This window comes from Pyrus communis, chromosome 12 (assembly GCF_963583255.1).
Source record: "Pyrus communis chromosome 12, drPyrComm1.1, whole genome shotgun sequence".
In the NCBI taxonomy this organism is placed as follows: Eukaryota; Viridiplantae; Streptophyta; class Magnoliopsida; order Rosales; family Rosaceae; genus Pyrus; species Pyrus communis.
This window is the reverse complement of record NC_084814.1, coordinates 3,754,058-3,774,099: the sequence shown is the minus strand read 5'-3', so window position 1 is coordinate 3,774,099 and position 20,042 is coordinate 3,754,058. Positions and strand designations below refer to the sequence as shown.

General features: G+C 36.4%; 1 protein-coding gene across 1 annotated transcript; it reads right to left on the bottom strand.

Annotated features, from left to right (window-relative positions):
• Window positions 1–1,210: 1,210 nt before the first annotated feature.
• LOC137709917 (ATP-dependent zinc metalloprotease FTSH 11, chloroplastic/mitochondrial) lies at window positions 1,211–18,598 on the bottom strand. Its single transcript, XM_068448900.1, has 17 exons — window positions 17,753–18,598; window positions 16,630–16,783; window positions 14,603–14,695; window positions 14,314–14,399; window positions 14,086–14,209; window positions 13,545–13,664; window positions 13,060–13,110; window positions 12,346–12,407; window positions 11,617–11,674; window positions 10,813–10,938; window positions 10,195–10,275; window positions 6,568–6,697; window positions 6,289–6,437; window positions 3,122–3,403; window positions 2,689–2,778; window positions 2,550–2,603; window positions 1,211–1,621 (listed from the first exon to the last, which is right to left on the bottom strand). The coding sequence occupies exons 1-17, from the start codon at window positions 18,415–18,417 to the stop codon at window positions 1,469–1,471; spliced, it is 2,478 nt and encodes an 825-aa protein (XP_068305001.1). The 5' UTR covers window positions 18,418–18,598; the 3' UTR covers window positions 1,211–1,468.
• Between the last annotated feature and the right edge of the window lie 1,444 nt (window positions 18,599–20,042).

Genomic DNA, 20,042 nt, shown 5'->3' with positions numbered 1-20,042 from the left:
AGATAGATCGATACGTACTATATCCTCTCGAATAAAGAATGGTGGGTCTCTTGCCATTAGTGTTATACACTAAGATAAGTATGTAAGTGCTCAATGGAGATTGAGTACACCAAACGCGATCAAACTAGCCAAGTTCTTGCATAGAGTTCTATCGACATGTCAAATGTGTAAACTAGACCTATAAATGGGTCGGGTTTATTGGGTTTGAGTTTAGTTTAACCCGACCCTTCAATTTAACGGATCATTCAAACCCAACCCGTTAAGCTAATGGGTCATCTGTATCACCAGTTGAACATTTTTTTTTATTTTCAATCGACGACAGGTTGACCCCGAGCTCCTCCGCCTTGGACAAAAGCCCAGCCTTCTCGATGTTGCTGAGGACCTTCCGCTTCTCCAGCTTCTTGAAATTTACGAAATTCACATTTGCAAACAAACAAAAGGGTATTTGTAAATTAACCAAAAAACAAAACGGTATTCGTAATTTTATATAAAGATACTTTCTTGGTAGCCAAACAGAAGTTACGAAGCATGAGTGTACCGTTCATAACTTTGTGATTAGCCAAATAGAAGATATTTTTTAACGTCATCCTGGACCTCAAAAATCTCTAAACCGGCCCTGCATATGAATAAGTCCATAACTTTGTGATTATGCACTACGCCTCTAAGTGTACGAGTGTATCGTTCGGGTCATCCACTTATTCGTGATGACATGTGAAGGTCCAAAACTTCGTTACTATGATCCTGAAATTCTTCGGCCAGAATGTCAAGTGTTTTCGGTAATAATTATCTAATTGACTTGAGTTTGGATCACGAAAGTAAAGCGATTAATCACACTAGGGGTTTCACATTATTATCCGCACCTATTAAGAAGAATCATATTGCATTATAATTTCCATTGAATAAGTTCTATGTACTTGTTTTACATTAACTTCGGAAATAAGATATACAGCTAGGTATCACTCATAGTCGTGAATTATCCTTGAGCAGTGAGTTATCATTCTCACTATAAGGTGGTGAAGCCATATGAACTCTGTTGATACAGACCTTTTACCATATGTTACCCTCAATTGTTCCAAAGCAATTGATTGAGAATACAATCGGTACATATTGTTTTCTCAATCATCCAAAGCAATCAACATAGCTTAGTACAAAATAATGCATTTCATTGTACAAAATTCAAAGTATAAAAACAATTCTGCCAAGATTGTGGAAATATTCTTTATTTGTGTTTATTTGTATCCTCCTTCAATTGAAGTCGAGAGTAAAAGTGATGTTCCAAACTAAATGGGCACAATTCCTAAAACGCAGTGTGGATGCTATCGGAAAAGTTTCGTAAGCAGTACTGCATCAGATACACTATACAACCCCCGCCGCCGCTCCGCCCGCCCCAAACCCCACCCCTCCTTTTCCCCTTTTTCCCGAAAAAAAAAAAGAGGATAAAATTACATCAAAGAAAAGGAGATGAAGTTTAAACCAGTACAAGATCCCCCTCTTGTTGCTCCTCTTGTTGCTCGGGTAGCAAGCCATCCTGATACGGAAGAAGAATACGCTTGATTTCTTCTGCACCAAGGGTTTCGTACTCTAAAAGTGCATTTGCCAATGTATGCAATGCCTCTTCATGCTGAAAAATGTTATTAAAAAAAAAAAGGAGAGTCAGCCAAGTCCAAGCAAAGTAACAAAGCAACAAACAAGAGGTGCAATTTTCAAGTGTAAAGGCAACATAAAATGCTTAACGCATCAAACTATCTTGTGCGGTAATGTTTCTAGTGCCAAGGCAACAGAATGACTGCATCATAAAAGATTTTGTACAGATATAAAATGTTCCCCGAAAGAAGTATCTGGATATATGCCATGTAACTTCTTGACATACTAGAATTTCAAGTATCGCTAGGAATCAACTAGAAGAATAGATGATGGATACAGTCAGGATACCGTAAGGGTTTTCGTAATTTTTTTAAGTGAAGCTCTATAGACTCCTCTAAATCTGCTGAAATCACTCCCCACCTACAAAATATCATCAAAATTCCTGTTTTATCCATATCCCTTGTTAAAGCCACCCACTGAAATTAAACCCCCCAAAACATGGCCACCCAATCCACCCACTACAACCTCCACAACAGCTCTCCCACCGGCAACCTCCTTTCCTTGTCCATCTTTCTTTCTTTCTGCTCCACTCTCCTCCCCTTCTCTTCTACCAAAAACAAAAGAGGCAGGGTCTGAACTATAAAATTGCATTATAAAATTGAAAAGCATCAATCAACTTTTTTATTTTTTATTTTTTGCTTCCCTTATCCACCATCTGCATCTATTTGATTGATATGAATTTCTAGATTGGAAGCCTCGTCTCATGATGACATATCCAAATTTCAAATCGGGTTTACCATTTGTGTGTGTGTGTGTGTGTGTGTGTGTGTGAGAGAGAGAGAGAGAGAGAGAGAGAGAGAGAGATTTCCAGTTTTTGGAGATGTTCATATTGTTTTATGGGACCATATCCCATATCCTGTTCTACGCATCTAGTGCAAAATAAATCAATAAAATATCGTACAAACCTTCTTCAGAAGTGCTTTTACACGATCGTATGCTTCTCTTAACAGTTTCACCACCTGTAGAACAATTTAAACCAAATTTAGGTCCCAAACTAATATCATAATCATTTCATAATGATCACCCAGGATTCCGAGAACATACTTCAGCGTCAATACGAGATTGCATTTCTGGACTCGGACGATCTTTGATATGAACTGGCCCAATGATGTTGCTCATGCCACAGTTTGATACCTTAATCACAAAGTTGACAACAGCATTAGGCGATTAACATAAAAGTGCTTATTTCTGAGCAAAAGATGAAATTGAGAAAGGACTAGTGCTTCAGTCACCACAAGATGGAAATTCTGAAGGCAAACATTACAAAAGCAGAGCATATATTTAATAACTAAGCAAAAGATGAAGAAAGGCCATTTCAAACATACAATTGCATTGACTGAACAATTTGCAAAGCTATCCAAGGAGCAGATAAAATTAATTTGGAGGAATATTAACGTGTTTACATCAATACTTTTAAGGGAATGAATACTGGATTTGAAAAATATGAATTTTTACATAAGAGGAAAAATAGAAATACCATATAATGGGCAAGCTCTGTAGCTGTGTGAAGATCACTGCTTGCTCCAGTTGTGATATAATCCTGACCGAAGATGATCTCTTCTGCCACTCTTCCTCCCATACAGACATCAAGACGGGCTAACAACTGCCTCTTGCTAACTGATGTCTCATCATTTGATGGGAGCTGGGTGACCATTCCTAAAGCAGACCCACGAGGCATAATTGTTGCCTTGTGAATTGGATGTGCCCCCTCAGTATTCAAAGCAACAATTGCATGACCACTTTCATGATATGCCGTGAGCTGAACGATGGGTAAGCATATTAGCAAATAACAATGCAAGGTCAAACTGTAAGCAGACTATTTGTAATAACTAAAACGTTTCTGGACGCAATGGTCCAAATTAGAATCTGCACTAGAATATAGAGGCAAAACAGATGACAATATGACTACATCACCTACATACATATATTTAAACTCTTTACTATCACTGAAAAAACCAAACCAGGAAAAAGGAGGCTGCTATCACAATCACTGACTCACTACTGCCATTCCCACAACAACATATGAACAAACTCACAAATTCAATCTGTTTTGCACATCCAACTTCATTCTCTTCTCAGCTAAGTCCGACAACCCTTACTAATATTCCGTCTACAATAACATTTGTCCGTTCTTTATTTAAAGCTGGCATCAATAATTTGTCATGATCATTGTCACCAACATAACGTATCAATTTGATGCATCCATTGACACGCTATTGATGCATTATTGATATAAGGTCAAAGCACGTCCATTCCAAAGATAGACAAATATATACATTATGTATATACATGTTTTCTAAGATATGGGAGACTAGTTGTGGGGCCACTCCACATTGAATTTCAACGATCCGAACTATCTATTCAAGTTTCACTTCACGGAACACCCTTGCAAATATTAGCAAAATCAGGTGTGACTGAGGTATCTAATTGTGCTCAAAGAAATTGACGAACATTGTGTTCAAAGAAACATTCAAATTTGCTCATAAGAATAAAAAAGGTAATGGTTTCAAATTGATTTGATTTCTTGCAAGGATAATCTATGAATGGAGATTTGAAAAATAAATGGTTCGCATCAATGTAAAAGAACATGGAGTGTACCCCAAAACTAGTCCCCATCTATATTGTATTTCAATAATTTGAACCATCTATTTTTACGTCTTCCCTCAAAGATCATCCTTGGAAAAATACTCAACCCCGAAACCATTAACCCACTTAATTAGATGATTGTCCTTTCAGGGTTCTTGAAACACCTTATTTGTCTATGTTTTTGGGGGTACAAATAGATGGCTTAGTGGTTTTGGATTTGTCTAATTTGCAAGATTCATCGTTAAGGGATACCTAAAAAAATAAATTAGATTGTTGAAACTTGAAATAAAATCTGGAGTGAGTACACAAGGTGACAAGGTGTCCCTTAAAATAATTATTCAAGGGATTATCCAATGTGAAAGATTACAGGTTCAGTGGCTTCAAAAACTTCGTTCTATTGTAACAGTGAATTGAGGTTCCCTCACTTGGATGACCTCACTTCTTGAGTTAATACTTAAATGATCAGATTCAGAGCTAAATTGATGTAAACAGTATAACAATGGCTAGGGAAACTAATGGATTCCTAACATGAGAGTTGAAGTAGAAAAGAGAGAAACAAGAAGAGAAAAATTAAGACAGGTAAAATTAGGGCACGGCAATCGAGGAAAGAGAGAGAAGAATGCAACTATCAACTGTCAAATTGTTATGGTAATTTGAATTACTTTATGATAATGGGTTCAATCTCAACCATTGAAAGTACTTTAATCCAACAGTCTAAAATGTCTGTTAAGATGTGTCAAAAAATGTCTCCCGATCATGTCTGTTAAGATGTGTCAAAAAATGTCTCCCGATCATGTGTGTGTGTGTATAAATACAACACACACACACACATATATATATGGTAGTTCCCAATCCATTCCATAATGGACAATTCATCATTCATGATCATCCTAGCAAAAAATTAGACAGATTCAAAACCGTTTAGACATTCATTTGTAGTGAAGAAAATGGCTGCCACTAGTTTCGGGTTTGGGTTATTATTAGCAGAGATGATCTGAAAGAGATCTAAAAGATAGACAGTTGGGCTGTTGAAATACCTTAGGGTGTACGACCTAAGAAAGTGTCAAAATGTGTGTCAAGCTACTGCCTTCTTCAGACTGAAACATAGAAGAGAAGATATACGTGGCATTAACTGGTAGGTCTCAAGAGAAAATAGAGTTTCGAAACACTTAAATTGTGGGCTTGGTTCTCTATCAGGTGGGAGAGGGAAAAAGGGGCTGGATCATTACAGTAAACAAAACAGCAGTCTTTTTTTTATTTTTCTTTTTTCCCAAAGCATGACTAGATAAAATGCAGCCCTTAATTAAAGTGCAAAGAATGTTAAAACCAATAAACAACAAGGCACTTTTGTCGAAATTGTTTGTGAGGCATCCGTAAAGCAGACCCTTTTTCTTTCCTAATTAGTGAATATACTAATGACTACAACAAGGGCATCCCCTCTAGAAGGGTGCCCAGTGTACATGTTTTTAAACAGATGCTCCAATCATTTAAACAAAGCTCCTTGTCCTTTGAAGCTTCTTTTTCCTTGCCCAATTAGGCTTCAGGTTCAGTTAGGTTATGGGTATCGGGGTAAAAAGTATAGCCTAACACTGGACGCCACACTCTAAAATATAAACCATGTCCCAACAGTTAAGAAGCAAGTCCTAAGCAAAGATCTGTTTTAGATTGTCACACATGTGAATGTGTGATGCTCGGGCCATAATCTTTATCTTTGTTCTACTCATATAAATTCTCATACCGTTACCGTTATCATATGCCGTATCTCCTAAAGAAAATCTGTGTCCTTAGATCTTTTCCAATTATACTATTCTAGTCTTTTCAATCACATGTGTGGTCAGAGTACCCAGATTTCAAGAATGATTTCAAAAGCAGCACAGGTTTGAACTGGTTCTCAACATGAAATTGAACTTTAAGAACACAGTTTTATCATCATGCACGTGTAAACTGAACTTTAAGAACACAAACAATCATCAAGCATAACTTCAAAATGAACAAAACGTTCAATACAAACGGAGGTTGTAACATTAAATTCAATTTACATGTGAAGGATATGAATACCTTTTTCGAATCCTCAGATATGAACATTGTTTTCCTTTCAGTACCCATAACAATCCTGTCCTTCGCAAACTCCAACTGTGAAGCAGTCAGCTTCTCAGCGCCATCAACAGCAGCTTTAATGGCAGCAATATTTACCAAGTTTGCAAGATCTGACCAAGTAGAGAACGAAAAAAGAAAATACAGAAATGGAGAGGTTCAGGCCAGCAGACACAAACATTGAGACAAAAACACAATTTTCTATGAAAGAAATGCTAATTTAATAGAATGAAAGGACTTGACCTGCCCCATTGAATCCTGGTGTCCCACGAGCAATAGCTTTAACATCTATATCATCACCCAATGGTTTGTCCTGTAGATAGAGCTCCAATATTTCTTGACGACCTCGCACATCCGGATTAGGAACAACAATCTATTCAATAATATTTGTCAGTCTACTATCTTTCAAAGCCAAACAAAAATTTCTACGGATAAATTGATTATAAAACCTACATAAATCTAAAACAAATGTCATGAACTGATTTTCTAAGCAGACTGAATTTCTTTTACTGAGAAAAGATGAAAATTATACGTGCTCATGAAAACTGTCACCAAACTTGCATATCAGAGTAAGCCTGGACAACAACTAAGAATAAGCTAATCTACTGCAGCATTTCAATAAAGCTAAGGGCAAGGAGGGCGATAGATGAAAAGATTAGTTCCTAAACATGGAACAATCCCAATGCAGCAAGGATGGCAATTGTTGAACTCTCTCCCATTGGTCGTTCAAGTTCTGGAATGTACAACTTTAAAAGTTCTCCTATTCCTCTCCAACCAAATAGCCCAATGTATTGCCAGCACAGCCTATCTTCCTAGCACCAAACCCCTTTTCTATCTTCAAGAAAACTTTAATTCTTCAGTTAATAATACATCGCAAGTAGATGGAATTGCCAAACTAAAAGTGGCCTCCAAAGCAGCATTAACATTAACCACAACGAAAATACAACTCAAAAGTGAGAAGAAGTGGTTGGTTCAAACATTTCAGATCACTTTTGCACGTTGCACATGATTGAATATAAAGGCACCAATAAGGTGAGGAAACCTTATTGGTGCCTTTATATTCAATCATGTGCAACATGCAAAGAACAATCCCAATGCAGCAAGGATGCCAATTGTTGAACTCTCTCCCATTGGTCGTTCAAGTTCTGGACTGTACAACTTTAAAAATTCTCCTATTCCTCTCCAACCAAACAGCCCAACGTATTGCCAGCCCAGCCTATCTTCCTAGCTCCAAACCCCTTTTCTATCTTCAAGAAAACTTTAATTCTTCAGTTAATAATACATCGCAAGTAGATGGAATTGCCAAACTAAAAGTGGCCTCCAAAGCAGCATTAACATTAACCACAACGAAAATACAACTCAAAAGTGAGAAGAAGTGGTTGATTCAAACATTTCAGATCACTTTTGCACGTTGCACATGATTGAATATAAAGGCACCAATAAGGTTTCCTCACCGATACCAAAAGGTATTCACCTTCCTTTGAGCAATAACCCAAACTAGAACCTTGACCTCAGGTGGTACTTTAGCCTTGTCCATTAGCCTTTGACTTACAAGAAGAATCTTCTGAAGATTCCAATTCATTCTTTATCCTGTCTAGATGGATCAGCACAATAATTTCTCATAGAGAAAATAGCTCAGTTAGCTCCTCCTGCTCTACGTCATTCAAATTACTGCGCCCCAAAATCCAAAGATAAAAGGAAAGGGGATGAAATACAAACCAGCCATGGAAGTATTAAAAGATTCAGCCTTTTTTTCCAAGCATAGTTTTTTTCCTCTTCGCCAAGTTTCCCACCCCTAAGACACCCGTCGTTTACTTGAGCTATCACATTCCATCTTACCACATGATCCTTGTTTCTTTCATTTACCCATCCCACAGAAAATTTTGCATCATACTCAAGCCTTTTAGCCACATTTATAGGAATCCTAACAATGAAAAACAATAGATTGGCATGCTACTTCCCATAACACAACCCAAAGGCAATGGTAAATTTCCACCTTTAGAAAGAAAAAAAAATTCACCATCTCCACCCTAATGGAAGACCGAAGTATTTATAATGCCATCTTCCCATAACACAAACCAAAGGCAATGGTAATTCATAAACCAAAACTCCGGTATGTTATCCCTGCAATTGAACAATTTTTCTTATTCATTTTCATCCCATAAAAAATACCAAAAACTTTCAGAATCATGAATAAGTTCCAAACTCCTGCTCCTTCACAAGTAGAAAATATATAGTGTCATCTGCAAAGTGTAAATGTGAGATCTCCACCTCATCCCTATACAAAGTGTTCCCAAAAATTGAATTGTATAAAATAATATAGCAGTGACTTTGGGACTGCCTGGTGCACAAAGAGGAGTGGAATCTTTTCTTGAGGTATTCGAATATGGCACATTTATTCCTCATAGAAGACTGCTGATACATCAAACAAAGCAAGGTTGTTCATTTGAGAAGTGGTCATATTACATAGACTTCCTCAATTACATCTGGTCATGATAAAAAGTTTCTTGGCCTTTTCTTACCTTATGGAAGGTGTTTGGCATTACGCATCCTAAAACCAATAGCGTCACCAGTTTATGTTTCTGTTCCTAAGCATGTTGTAGATTTAATGAAGCTTCCCAAAGTCCATGGATTTAGTTTGACAGCTAAAACCTTTGGAAAGGTGTAAAAGTAATCCAAGAGGATGTTAAAAAGAAGTTAGAGGACATGAATGTAAAGTATAAAACCGGTGCAAATTTACATATGAAAAAGCCAAGGTGTTCATTGAAGGGACCATGTGATGATTGAATGATTCCTCTAAGGAATGAGAGATTCCCTGTTGGTACTTACAATAAGTTGAAGTCTAGTAATTATGGCCCTTACAAAATCCTCAAGAAGATTAATGACAATACCCATGTCATTTACCTGCCATATTATTGGGATGCCATTGTATGCAGTAGGGAATTTGAGGTCAAGCTTTTCCCTAGTGGAGGTGGTGATGGACTACAAGCTCGATTAAGATGATTATCCTATAAAGACTTCATTAGTTTTCCTTTTCCTATTTGGTTTTTCTTTCCCCTTTATTAATTAGGATTTTTCATTCCAATTCCACTGTCCTTGTTATATTACCAAGAAGGATTAGGTTATGGTGGCATTTTAAAAGCCTAGTTTTCTGTTGTAATATTCAAATTCCAGTCCATCATTACAAAGTTTGAGAGTTTAATTAGTATGATGGATTCAAATTGTTGTGTTCTTTGGTTTAGATGCTGCTCTATGGCGTTCCTATATTTTCCGCTGTGTTAGATATTGGGAATTGGTACTTCTAGAGAGATCTTGGTTGGAAGTTGATGTTGAAGGATTACGAATTTACAAGCCATGTTTCTGGTTTGCGTGTCAACCTAGTGTTTAAGTGGTCTTGATTAACAAGGCTTTCAACATCTTATAGGTGATTGGAAGTGGAAATTAGCAAGGAGACCTTGATCGTTGCTAGAAGAAAGTTTTGTTGCTCACTAATTTTTGTGGCTTCAGTTTCTACAAATTTAAAGGAAGTAGTAGAAATAATGGACAACATGTTTACCGGAGCAGAGATCTAGGATGCTCTAAAACAGGAAACCAAACTGCATCACCAACCTTAATTACAAAAAGAAAACCAGTAAAGAATACCACAAACAATAAACAACAGGTATATTCAAATTCAGAAAATTCTCAAAGAAAGAGCTATCCCTAAGTGATCTTACTATAATGCCAACATAACAAAAGGCTTTCATCTGCACTTGCAATCTCCAAACCATTTCCCAAGATAAAAGATAGTGTAATGAATTGATGCTTATAAAATGAAATGAAATCATAAAAATAAAATAGTGTAATCAATAGATGATATAAATAACTTACATGCCTATCAAATCTACCAGGCCTTGTCAATGCTGGATCAAGAATATCAGGCAAGTTTGTTGCAGCCATCAGAATTATTCCCTTCACAAATTATAACAATTTAGATATATCAAATATGAAACCATCAATACAGGTAATGGCTGATGTAGGACAGTAACAAGAGATGGGAATAAATATAGGTTCGGACTCGCTCCAGCCTTTGGCATCACCAAAGGTGTATCAAAATAATTCCATACAGAAATTAGAAAAATTCCGGCATCATACCGACCACACCGAAGGTGCCTTGGAATCACTCCAAGTCAACTGATGCCGCACAAACAAGCAGGAAATAACAGACCTTGGTTTACTAATTCAAAATTTATAAGCTTACAACCTTTTCTAGGCTAATTGGTAAGAAACAGGAAAGATCCACATTAATATTCTTAGGAACTCTGACATATCCACACTAATACACTTACGAACTCTAAGACATATTTAATGACACCTTATACATTAATCTTATAGAGAAACCCCAAACAATAAATCTGCAGATAAAGGTGTAACTACCTTTAAACTATATAAACTAGAAAGACTTCAATTATTAAACCTTGAACTATGCTTGACAGTGCTTTAATATACCTCATTCTGCTCAAAACCATCCATTTCTACAAGTAGTTGATGCAGCGTTTTCTTCGTATGCCCTTCCCATTGTTTCCTAGTGGACCCAACAGCATCTATTTCATCAATAAAGATGATGCAAGGAGCCTGTGACATTTTGAAATCTTACAATAAATAATAAGAAACACGTGCAAAGAACATAACAAATCATTTGTATGGCAGCGTGCACAATTTTAGAAAATAATAATAACAAATTCTGAGGAATGCTATTACCCTATGAAAACAAAATGAAGACTATTGTGTGAGCGAAATGGGGGTTAAATGACGAGGAGCATGAGAATATTTTATGGTTTCATTATGGAGGCTGAGGCTGGATTGGTTCCTCTTCTCTCCTTTATGGGCCCTCGCAACAACTGTGTCGAGAATCAAGAACATTGCTGTCAGTTGAATTTCGTGGAATAACTTATCCATTTATTTGGCTATGTGATTCTCATTTCTCATCATCCCACCTCTAGAAGCCTTACCTACCATACTAAGATCCTTTTCTAAGTGCTTGTAACTCCATCTCTGTAGTCTCTTCTCTTAATCTCACATAGTTTCTTTCCCTAGCCTGTCCCGCTTTACACAGGGAATACCATATGGGCACAGTTGTGATCATTTTGTCTCTATTTTATGTATGTGCATGCCAAATTATTTCATCTTTTTTATTGCGGTTCTTTCATGATGACTAGTTGCCTCAATTAAAAGTTTCCAATCCATATTCTAATAAAAAAGTTTTCCATGCGTGCCAAATTTTCACCAAAGAATGCCTCATCAACCACAAACCTTTTTTTTGGCTGCTTGGAATAAGGACCTTACACGGCGAGCACCAACTCCAACAAACCTGTCATTCAAATAACATGAGATCACTATGGACATGGTAATATTAAGTAATTCCCATATCAAAGCAATATCAGTTCACACAAGATAACTAAGGAAAGAAAAAAAAATACTTAAAAAAAGTACTGAAACAATTTAAATAATGAGCAAGGGCTACAATTCAATTTTCAGGTACTGACCTCATAATAATGGGTTAGATAACAAACAGTGCAGGAAAAGGTTTACAGAGATGAAATTTTAAAAATAAATATATAAAACATTTAATAGATAAATGGTATTTCATTGGTGAGAAATATTACAAGGAAATTATGTTTTTAAAAAACCTGAGATAGATGACAGAATATAACTTATGATGAACATATGAGTTGTACTGCATAGGATAATTGATTTTAACCATCTCCAATAAATAGTATAAATTATTTCACCAGTCCAAAACACCAGTACTTCAAATTATTCTCAGTAGAATCTAGCTTAATAGTAAGCAAACCTACTTATATAAATAAAAGAAAATTGTTTCTTACACTTTTTAGTGCATCCTACAACCCAAGCAGAGAAAAAGTGTCGGAGACACCAAAAAAGAAATATGGGAAACCATAAAGCTTAAAAAAAAAAAACACACTTAAGGTTGACATATTTTTTTATGGAAAAAAAAAAATAAAGTCAAAGATGACTTACATTTCTTCAAATTCAGATCCTGCTCTATAGAAAAATGGTACACCAGCTTCTCCAGCAATAGCCTTCAAGGTCCAACATAAATCAGATTATACATAATTTGCACATTACAAGAAAAATAAACTATCACAATAAACATTTAAGATAGGTGTTGATGCACAAAACCGGGTTGACTTTGGAACAGCGGCAAGTGTCAAGATATGACCCTTGCTAGGTTGCTTTAGTCACCTAGTGAGGATAGTATGTAAAGAGACAAGAGATAAGGGAAGCAAACACAAGATGCATGTGGTTCACCCTAAGTTAGGCTATGTCTACCAGCATAGAGGAGTTCCCATTATGTAGAATTTACATGAACAAGGGTTTAGACATCATCATCATTTAGTGAGTTCTAATAATGGATTAAGTAGAATAAGATAATCCCGGGTAAATTGTGGGAGAAAGATCTCCTTTTGTAGATGAGGAGAGTCCCCTGTTTTCGTCTGCGGTCGATAAGGGACTCTAGAAGCTTTATTCTGGTGTTAACATGTGTTACATTAAAACCAAATTTAAAACATCTTAACAAAATGCTTGTCATTTGGCAGCAGGAGAAGTTTGGATATGAATTCTAAGGAGCATATTAATTTATAAGTGTCAAAAAGCATTACTGGGATCAAATATAACATTTGATAACTCCAACCATAAATTTTCAAGAAAATTGAGGATAATAAATCAACTTACCTTAGCAAGTAAAGTCTTTCCAGTTCCTGGTGCTCCTGTCAAAAGAATTCCCTGCAATTTAAGTATATCTTAGACCCGTATGTTATATCAAGCAAAAAATGAATAAATAAATAAAAATCGCTCATGCATGATCCCGATTAAATTGTCGATGAAATATATATGGGTCGAAATTTACAGATAAATCAGTGGAAATATTGACATCAATGAAACTTTCGTTTAAAGCATGAAGGGCCTGAATAAGACTTCGGATGTTAAACCAATCAATAATTCATCAATGACACATGCAAAATTAGAATACAACAACAAAGTATGTGATTTTAGTTAAAACATGAAAAAAGTATGTGTATGTGTTGGAGGGACAAATACTAATGTATTACAGCAATTCTAAGGAAACAAGATTCTCCTTGCAGCTTTTGAGTAGCAAAGAATATAAAAGTATATCTACCGAGAAGAATGAAACATACAATCCAAAATCTAACACAAACCTTAGGTAACTTGCCCCCAAGGCGAGTAAACTTAGTTGGGTTTTTCAGGTACTCCACAACCTCTTCAAGTTCCTTCTTTGCATCATCACAACCTTTTACATCTTTAAATGTTTTAACATTCTGCAAGAAAACAATGAAAATGGTTTGTCAACCAGTTTGAACTCCATGACTGATTCATAGGCCCCTCCAAACCAAAAAGAAAACCTCAATTAATGCATAGACTACCAAATTTTTAACTACAAAATCATGACAGTAACAATTTGAGCATTCATTTTTGTCTTGATGAGTACCAATCTAGTTACTAAATAGCACACAACTCGCAGCAAAACATGAGACTAATTATCCCATTTAAAAGGTTAGCTTCTCTTTATTAAATTCTATGTTAAATTTTCTTTGCAGACTTTAAGCAATCAGCGTATATTACAACATTAATTCCTGATTCATGGAACCAAAAGAGAAGAGAAGAGAAGAGAGAGAGAAACTAATTGTAGAAAGTCTTAGATACTATCAATAATCTGATTGCAGAACATTAAGCATCTACCTTCTCGGGAGTCACTTCTTTATTCAACTCTTTTGGGGCATAGGAAGAACTTGAGCCAACACCAGATGTACCTATCCCACCCAAGCTCCCTATGTACTTTTGAAGAGCAGCAGCACCCACGAACCTTACCAAGTTCCACATTAAAGAGCATGAACACTTGAGATTAAATGCAAGCAACCAGTAAATACACAGAGAGGGAGAGAGACTACGAAAATGAAATGTTCATACCACACTAATCCAACAGCAACTGTGAACAAGATAGTTGATATAATCTCTTGTGCAAAACGAGATTTATTTGATACTTTAGGTTCAACCTAATAAATGAGATGTGTATTAGGATTCAGGAATAAGGATTAAAAGAGAAGCAAGGGGGCGGGGAGAGAGAGGGAGAGGGAGAGGGCGAGAGAGAGAGGGAGAGAGTATGTAATGAAAATCAAAACAATGCAAACCAGTACAAAAGAACACAACGCTGACAACCTTTGTCTGCACCAAGATTACAGTTCGAACTGAAACTTACCATCACCACATGCAATGGCTGCTTCTCATTTATGCCAGGGCTCAGAAAGGGATCGTCCATGTTGCCTGATGCACGCTGCTTCAGCTCTTGTAGCTGCATATATACTCACTCATTCAAATAAAACTACTATATCACAGGGGACACAAAAAGAAGATAAAGGCATGTCCAGAGAATGAAAGTACCAAACAAAGGGAAATATGCCACAAAAATAAAAATTAGGAAGAAATTAAATGTTGCAAGAGCACAGTTAAGAGTAATAGAAAGGTGTGGGGAGCTTTTTTTCCCTGAGGTTACTCGAGTACAGCAGGAAATATGAGTACAATTCTAATAAAAAAATGGGAACTTTAACGAAAAGCTCCCAGTATTGTTCACTTAAACAAAAAACCAAATTTTAAAACTAAAAAGTCAATCATGGTACTATTCACTTTACCCTTTATTTTGTCCTTATCATTAAAACTTAAAAGTTTTCGAGCCCTTTTCATTAGTTTTCCTTAAAAAAATTTGATACGGAGAGAATTTTATTAGGAGAAAGAAAAAGGCACATGGAGAGGGTAGTCCAGCAGACCAGCCCAAACACCACAACAAAAACAAAGAACAGAAAACCAACTAACAGATCTATTAATGATTGACATTATGTAGTTAACAAAAAGTTTCATTCTGTTTTGCCTAAATGTCTCTACTGAGGTTCAATAAAGATATCTAACTATTTCTTGAAAACAAGAAGAAGATGCTTGTTGTGTGGACCTACTCTGCATTGATTGTATTGCTTTAATCTCTCTAATTTCCGATGCTAATCATTTGGAATCTGTTCCTACTGTGATTAAAGAATCGGTCTTCCAGTCATAATATCGGTGCATCAAGAGCTTCTAATTTTATCTATTGTGCAGGAAGTGACATAGAACCATTACAATCTTGTCTTGGTAACATTCCAACTAAAATGTACAGACAAGTTACTGTACATATCATTCTTATACAATGACTGAGTTTATGCAGTGCTTTATTTTGGCAACACACACTCATCTCACGTAGAATCTGAATGCATGGAACACCGTATGAATAGCAAGTGTCCATGGGAAGCTCCTGGGGTTAAAATAACAATCCTACTTCCGCATTAATGAAATGAGCTTATATATGCTTTGACCCATTTTCCAATCTTTTCAAGCCTACTCTAATATATATATATATATATATATATATATATATATTTTTTTAAACTAGTGCCTCCGAGTCTTTGACCCGACTAATCACTAGGCCCCCCCGCTAGACCCCACAACATTTGGGGAGCAAGAAACTCTAGCATTTGCTAGGTGGGTACCATGGGAGAGAGTCAAACCCCAGACCACTTGGGAGCAAACCAAGGGCCTGACCAATAGATTAAATACCCTTAGGTAGCCTACTATAATATATGGATCTACAACTACATAACCATCAGGACATTTATTTACCCATTAAATATTTCGATCCGAATTAATTTCATAGGCTAAGGCCTTTCACAGTAAGACAAAAAAAGTGAGTGTAATACCAATATATTGAACTCATATAGGAATCACCGCCTACATTTGGCCAAAAAATTTGAGTGTGATACCAATGTATTGAACTCATGATCATTATATTAAACTCATGAGTTTGATACTTATAATTATGCAAAATCTAATTTTATAAAAAAGAATATGACTCTTACAGTTATTGAACTTGCACTAGTGTAGCAGTAGTGTTATAAGTAAAACTCAGGCTGCCTGATTCCTATATATAGTTATAACACTCACTCAAACTACTGTGAAAGGCCTTAGTGCCTCTTTTCGTTTCTCCTCTAGTATATTAGTGGTTCATTCATATAATTTGGACTTTTATTAAACCACGAAAGGAAGTGACACACTAAAGGATCAGTACGTAAGAACTAAGAACCCAAAACAGGAAGATAAGGGATGTGATATTATAGTAGATAAAAACAATAAAGAAGAGTTTTTTTCCTTTTAAGAGAGGACAGGGAAGAGCTACAAAAAAATAATGCAGGACAACATGATTACCAATAAAGGAAGGCTAGACGGCTTTCCGGATTCGTCGTCTGGAAGATAATCAGAAATAGCATCAGTGACCACAAGAGCTCGAAGATACTCAGCAACTCCTTTACTGTCCACACTATGATCCCTTTGTTCAAAGCGCTTGATGACAGACTGAGGACTGAAAGAAAATACCAAAAGATTAATTAACTGGAACAGTGCTAGGCAGGGGGGAGAATACCCAAAGGTTGACTAACAAATAAATCAAACCAATTGCTCATGTGTTAGTCCTCCAAGGAAGATGAAAAATTACAATTATGCATAAGTATTTCGTATATATATTGAAATATGAAACCAAATCTATTTTGATAGAATCAAACATGACGCGGAAGTAGAATTAACTAAATGGTAACTAAAGTGTATAAACATGAAATCATCTTTGGATTGCCAAAAATTGAAAATCTATCCTATTCATTCAACAAAGAAAAAGGTTTTATATTTTAATCTCCAGAGATATGAATAAAAAGTTAAATCAATTTGAAGCCTCTTAAGTAATTAGTTAAGAACTTCATTCTCTTTTCCTTTACCAAGTTTCCTATCAATCAGTAAACATGAATAAAGAACAAATTCAAAAATTGCATGCCCAAAGAAAGGACAAATTCAAAACACTGATTAAGTCTAAGTTAACTCCCAGTCAGAAACTTCCACTCCAAAAATTACGCCTACTGCTTTCCAACCAATGAGAGCACAAAAAGTACCCAAGAGGATAATCTTTCAAGACTTCCAACAGCCCTATTATTCCTCTTCACAAAACCTCCACTCCATGAGCATAGCCACTCAACAAAGAATATGAAACTATCAAAGGGAACACCAAACAAAGAAAGGACATAACCGCACAGCTCTTGGAACACCAAACTACCTTTTGTAGTTTAATGAGAATATTTACACAGTTGAAATCTTTCCATAGCAAATGGTTTCCTTCCACTATTGACTGAGACTAATACAGTCGTATGGTTCACTTGAATTGGTTATCCCATTATATACGAACAGCAACATAACATTATAAACTTTAGAAAATGGAAAACTTATCTTTTCACGAGTTAATAGAAATTATAACACAAAGTATAATTATTATACTCTATGGCTTAACCTGTGCTTGTTGAGCTCAGCCAGCAAAGCACTCTGCTTTACAGCGTCCTTGGGATTGGCATCAGCCTCTGCAATCAAACGCTCCAACCGCTTTTCCTGCTGCGAAAATGGCCACCAACTGAACCAATCGGAAGCCAACACCTTCGAGAACCCACTTCTTGTAGTTGCCCACAACCCCATCAAGAACACCACCAATGGCATCCCATTTCCATTCTTCTGCCCAACCAAATTCCCACTCTTTCCCTCCATTTCCGCCACCTTCTCACTCTTTCCGTCCCCATTCTCCAAACCCATTTCCCCAGACGTACTCTCCACCTCAAAATCCAACCTTTCTCCGCCAAATTCCTCAGTTTCCGGCTTACCCACATTGGATACTGAATTATTCCCACCACTAAATTCATTCAAACTCGATTCTTCAACTTCAGAACTCACCGCCAAGTCCGATTCTTGATTCGTACTGGCATTGTCAGGGTGCAATGTGCAAGAAATCGATAAAGTACGATGGACAAATCCGAAACTTTGACAACTTGGAGGCGCAGCTTGATAAAGATTAGGGGTCCAAGTAAAAGAGGCGGAGGAGCGGGAGAGCTGAAAACGTTTGAATTTAGAAGAAGGTGTTGGAGAGAGTGAAAGGCTGAGAAGAAGCGAAGCTTGTAGAGTAGTCATGGTTTAGGGTTTATCAGAATGGCTTTGTTTCTCTCCCCCTCTCTCCTCTTTCTCTTCAGAACAGAAGGGCGTGGGTGGTATATCAAGGAAGGAGATTGAGAGCCACAAAATTGCGCGAGAGAGGATTAGAAGAGGGAAATAGAGAACGCAAGAACCTTATCTTGGGATTGAAATTGGCGCCGTCTTCTTTTGTTTTTGGTCGGACGGCTGGCCCTCTAGTCCATTTGTCTCATGCGGTAACAATGACAACAATTTTGAGCCTATGACGCTGTCACATGTGAAAAATTAACCGAGTTGTTAATGAATACTCGTTAAAATCTATTTAGTTTAATTTTATCTTATTTTATCAATCTCAGTTTTATATTATGTCATAACGTCATGGGCTGAAAAATCTCTACTGTTAATGGCAACTCATTAACATCTTAATGGGTTGATATGTCACTAACATATTATAGGACAGTGAAGTCATTCCATAAAAGTTACTCACCTTATGCATTTTTTTATTTTGTTCTATGAACTGAAAGAGAAATTTATAACTCTTTAAAAAGACAAAATGGTTGTCACTCAGTACAATGGTCTATTAGTATTCCTCAAGTGAGAAGTATTAAGTTCAAATCTCATATATGGCGAATTTGATACCAAATTAGGTTGTCTATTATGTGGCTTAGCCGAACTCCCCTTCCTCTTAATGTAAAATATCGTTCTACTCAGAAAAAGACAAAATGGTTGAAAAACCCCAAAAGGTCCCTGGTTAGTAAAAATCTCAACAAGAAGCAACTAAATATAATAGGGCCAAATTAGTCATCCTAATAATAGTTTGAAAATTCCAAAATTGCCATTGACTAATGAAAACCTCATGAACTAAATATGTTAGAGATAAATTAGTCATTTCAATAATAAGTTGTTGGGCTTTTTTTGTTCGAGGACTTTGTTGGACTTGTTTAAAGAACTAGACGAAGCTTTCGTGCCCTCTGCTGTGAGTTTCCAAAAACTAGGCCCAAAGCATTCCGGTTAGAGAACAAGTCCTAGGCAACGCTTTTCTCCGTTGGGATGCTATGTTGTTCTTCTAGCGGCTCTAAATGGTTGGTATCGGTTTTGTTGAAATGCTTCTGATGGGGCAGTTGTGGATTGAAGAGCTTCCCGCGTGAATTAAAATAAATCATACGGCGGCTTAAAAATAATAAAGTTGACACAGTTTGTAATTTATAATAATTGAGAAATGTATTTAAGCAATAATATAATCCGACAAATGTATTCAACCTAAGATATAAATGATCTAAGTTAGATTAATGAGATCTCTCTTATGTTCATTCGTAAAATGTTCCTAGCCATAAGATTGTCAATTGGGCATTGACAAGCTATTAAGGTTAGTATGTGTTATGTTAACTTAAGTGGGAGTATGACTAGTATCAAGTCATTACATGTTAGACACTAAGACAAACACATAGGTACTCGAAAGGCTATTGAGTACACTGAACAACAATCAAGAGAGAGTTCGAACATTCATGTCAAGTAAGGACTCATAAGTTGCAATAACGCAAAGTAGTCCTTTGACCTAAGGCATTAGGCCATCTTCAACCGGGCCGATCATAGGGCCATAGGCCAAATGATAGCCCTTTTTGACA

Excerpts from the sequence above, each read along its gene's own strand:
- LOC137709917 (XM_068448900.1), bottom strand. The coding sequence starts at position 18,417 with ATGACTACTCTACAAGCTTCGCTTCTTCTCAGCCTTTCACTCTCTCCA. Across the intron at positions 14,400-14,602 it reads AGCCATTGCATGTGGTGATG|GTTGAACCTAAAGTATCAAA; the intron begins GTAAGTTTCAGT and ends CTCATTTATTAG. Across the intron at positions 3,404-6,288 it reads TATCTGAGGATTCGAAAAAG|CTCACGGCATATCATGAAAG; the intron begins GTATTCATATCC and ends CCCATCGTTCAG.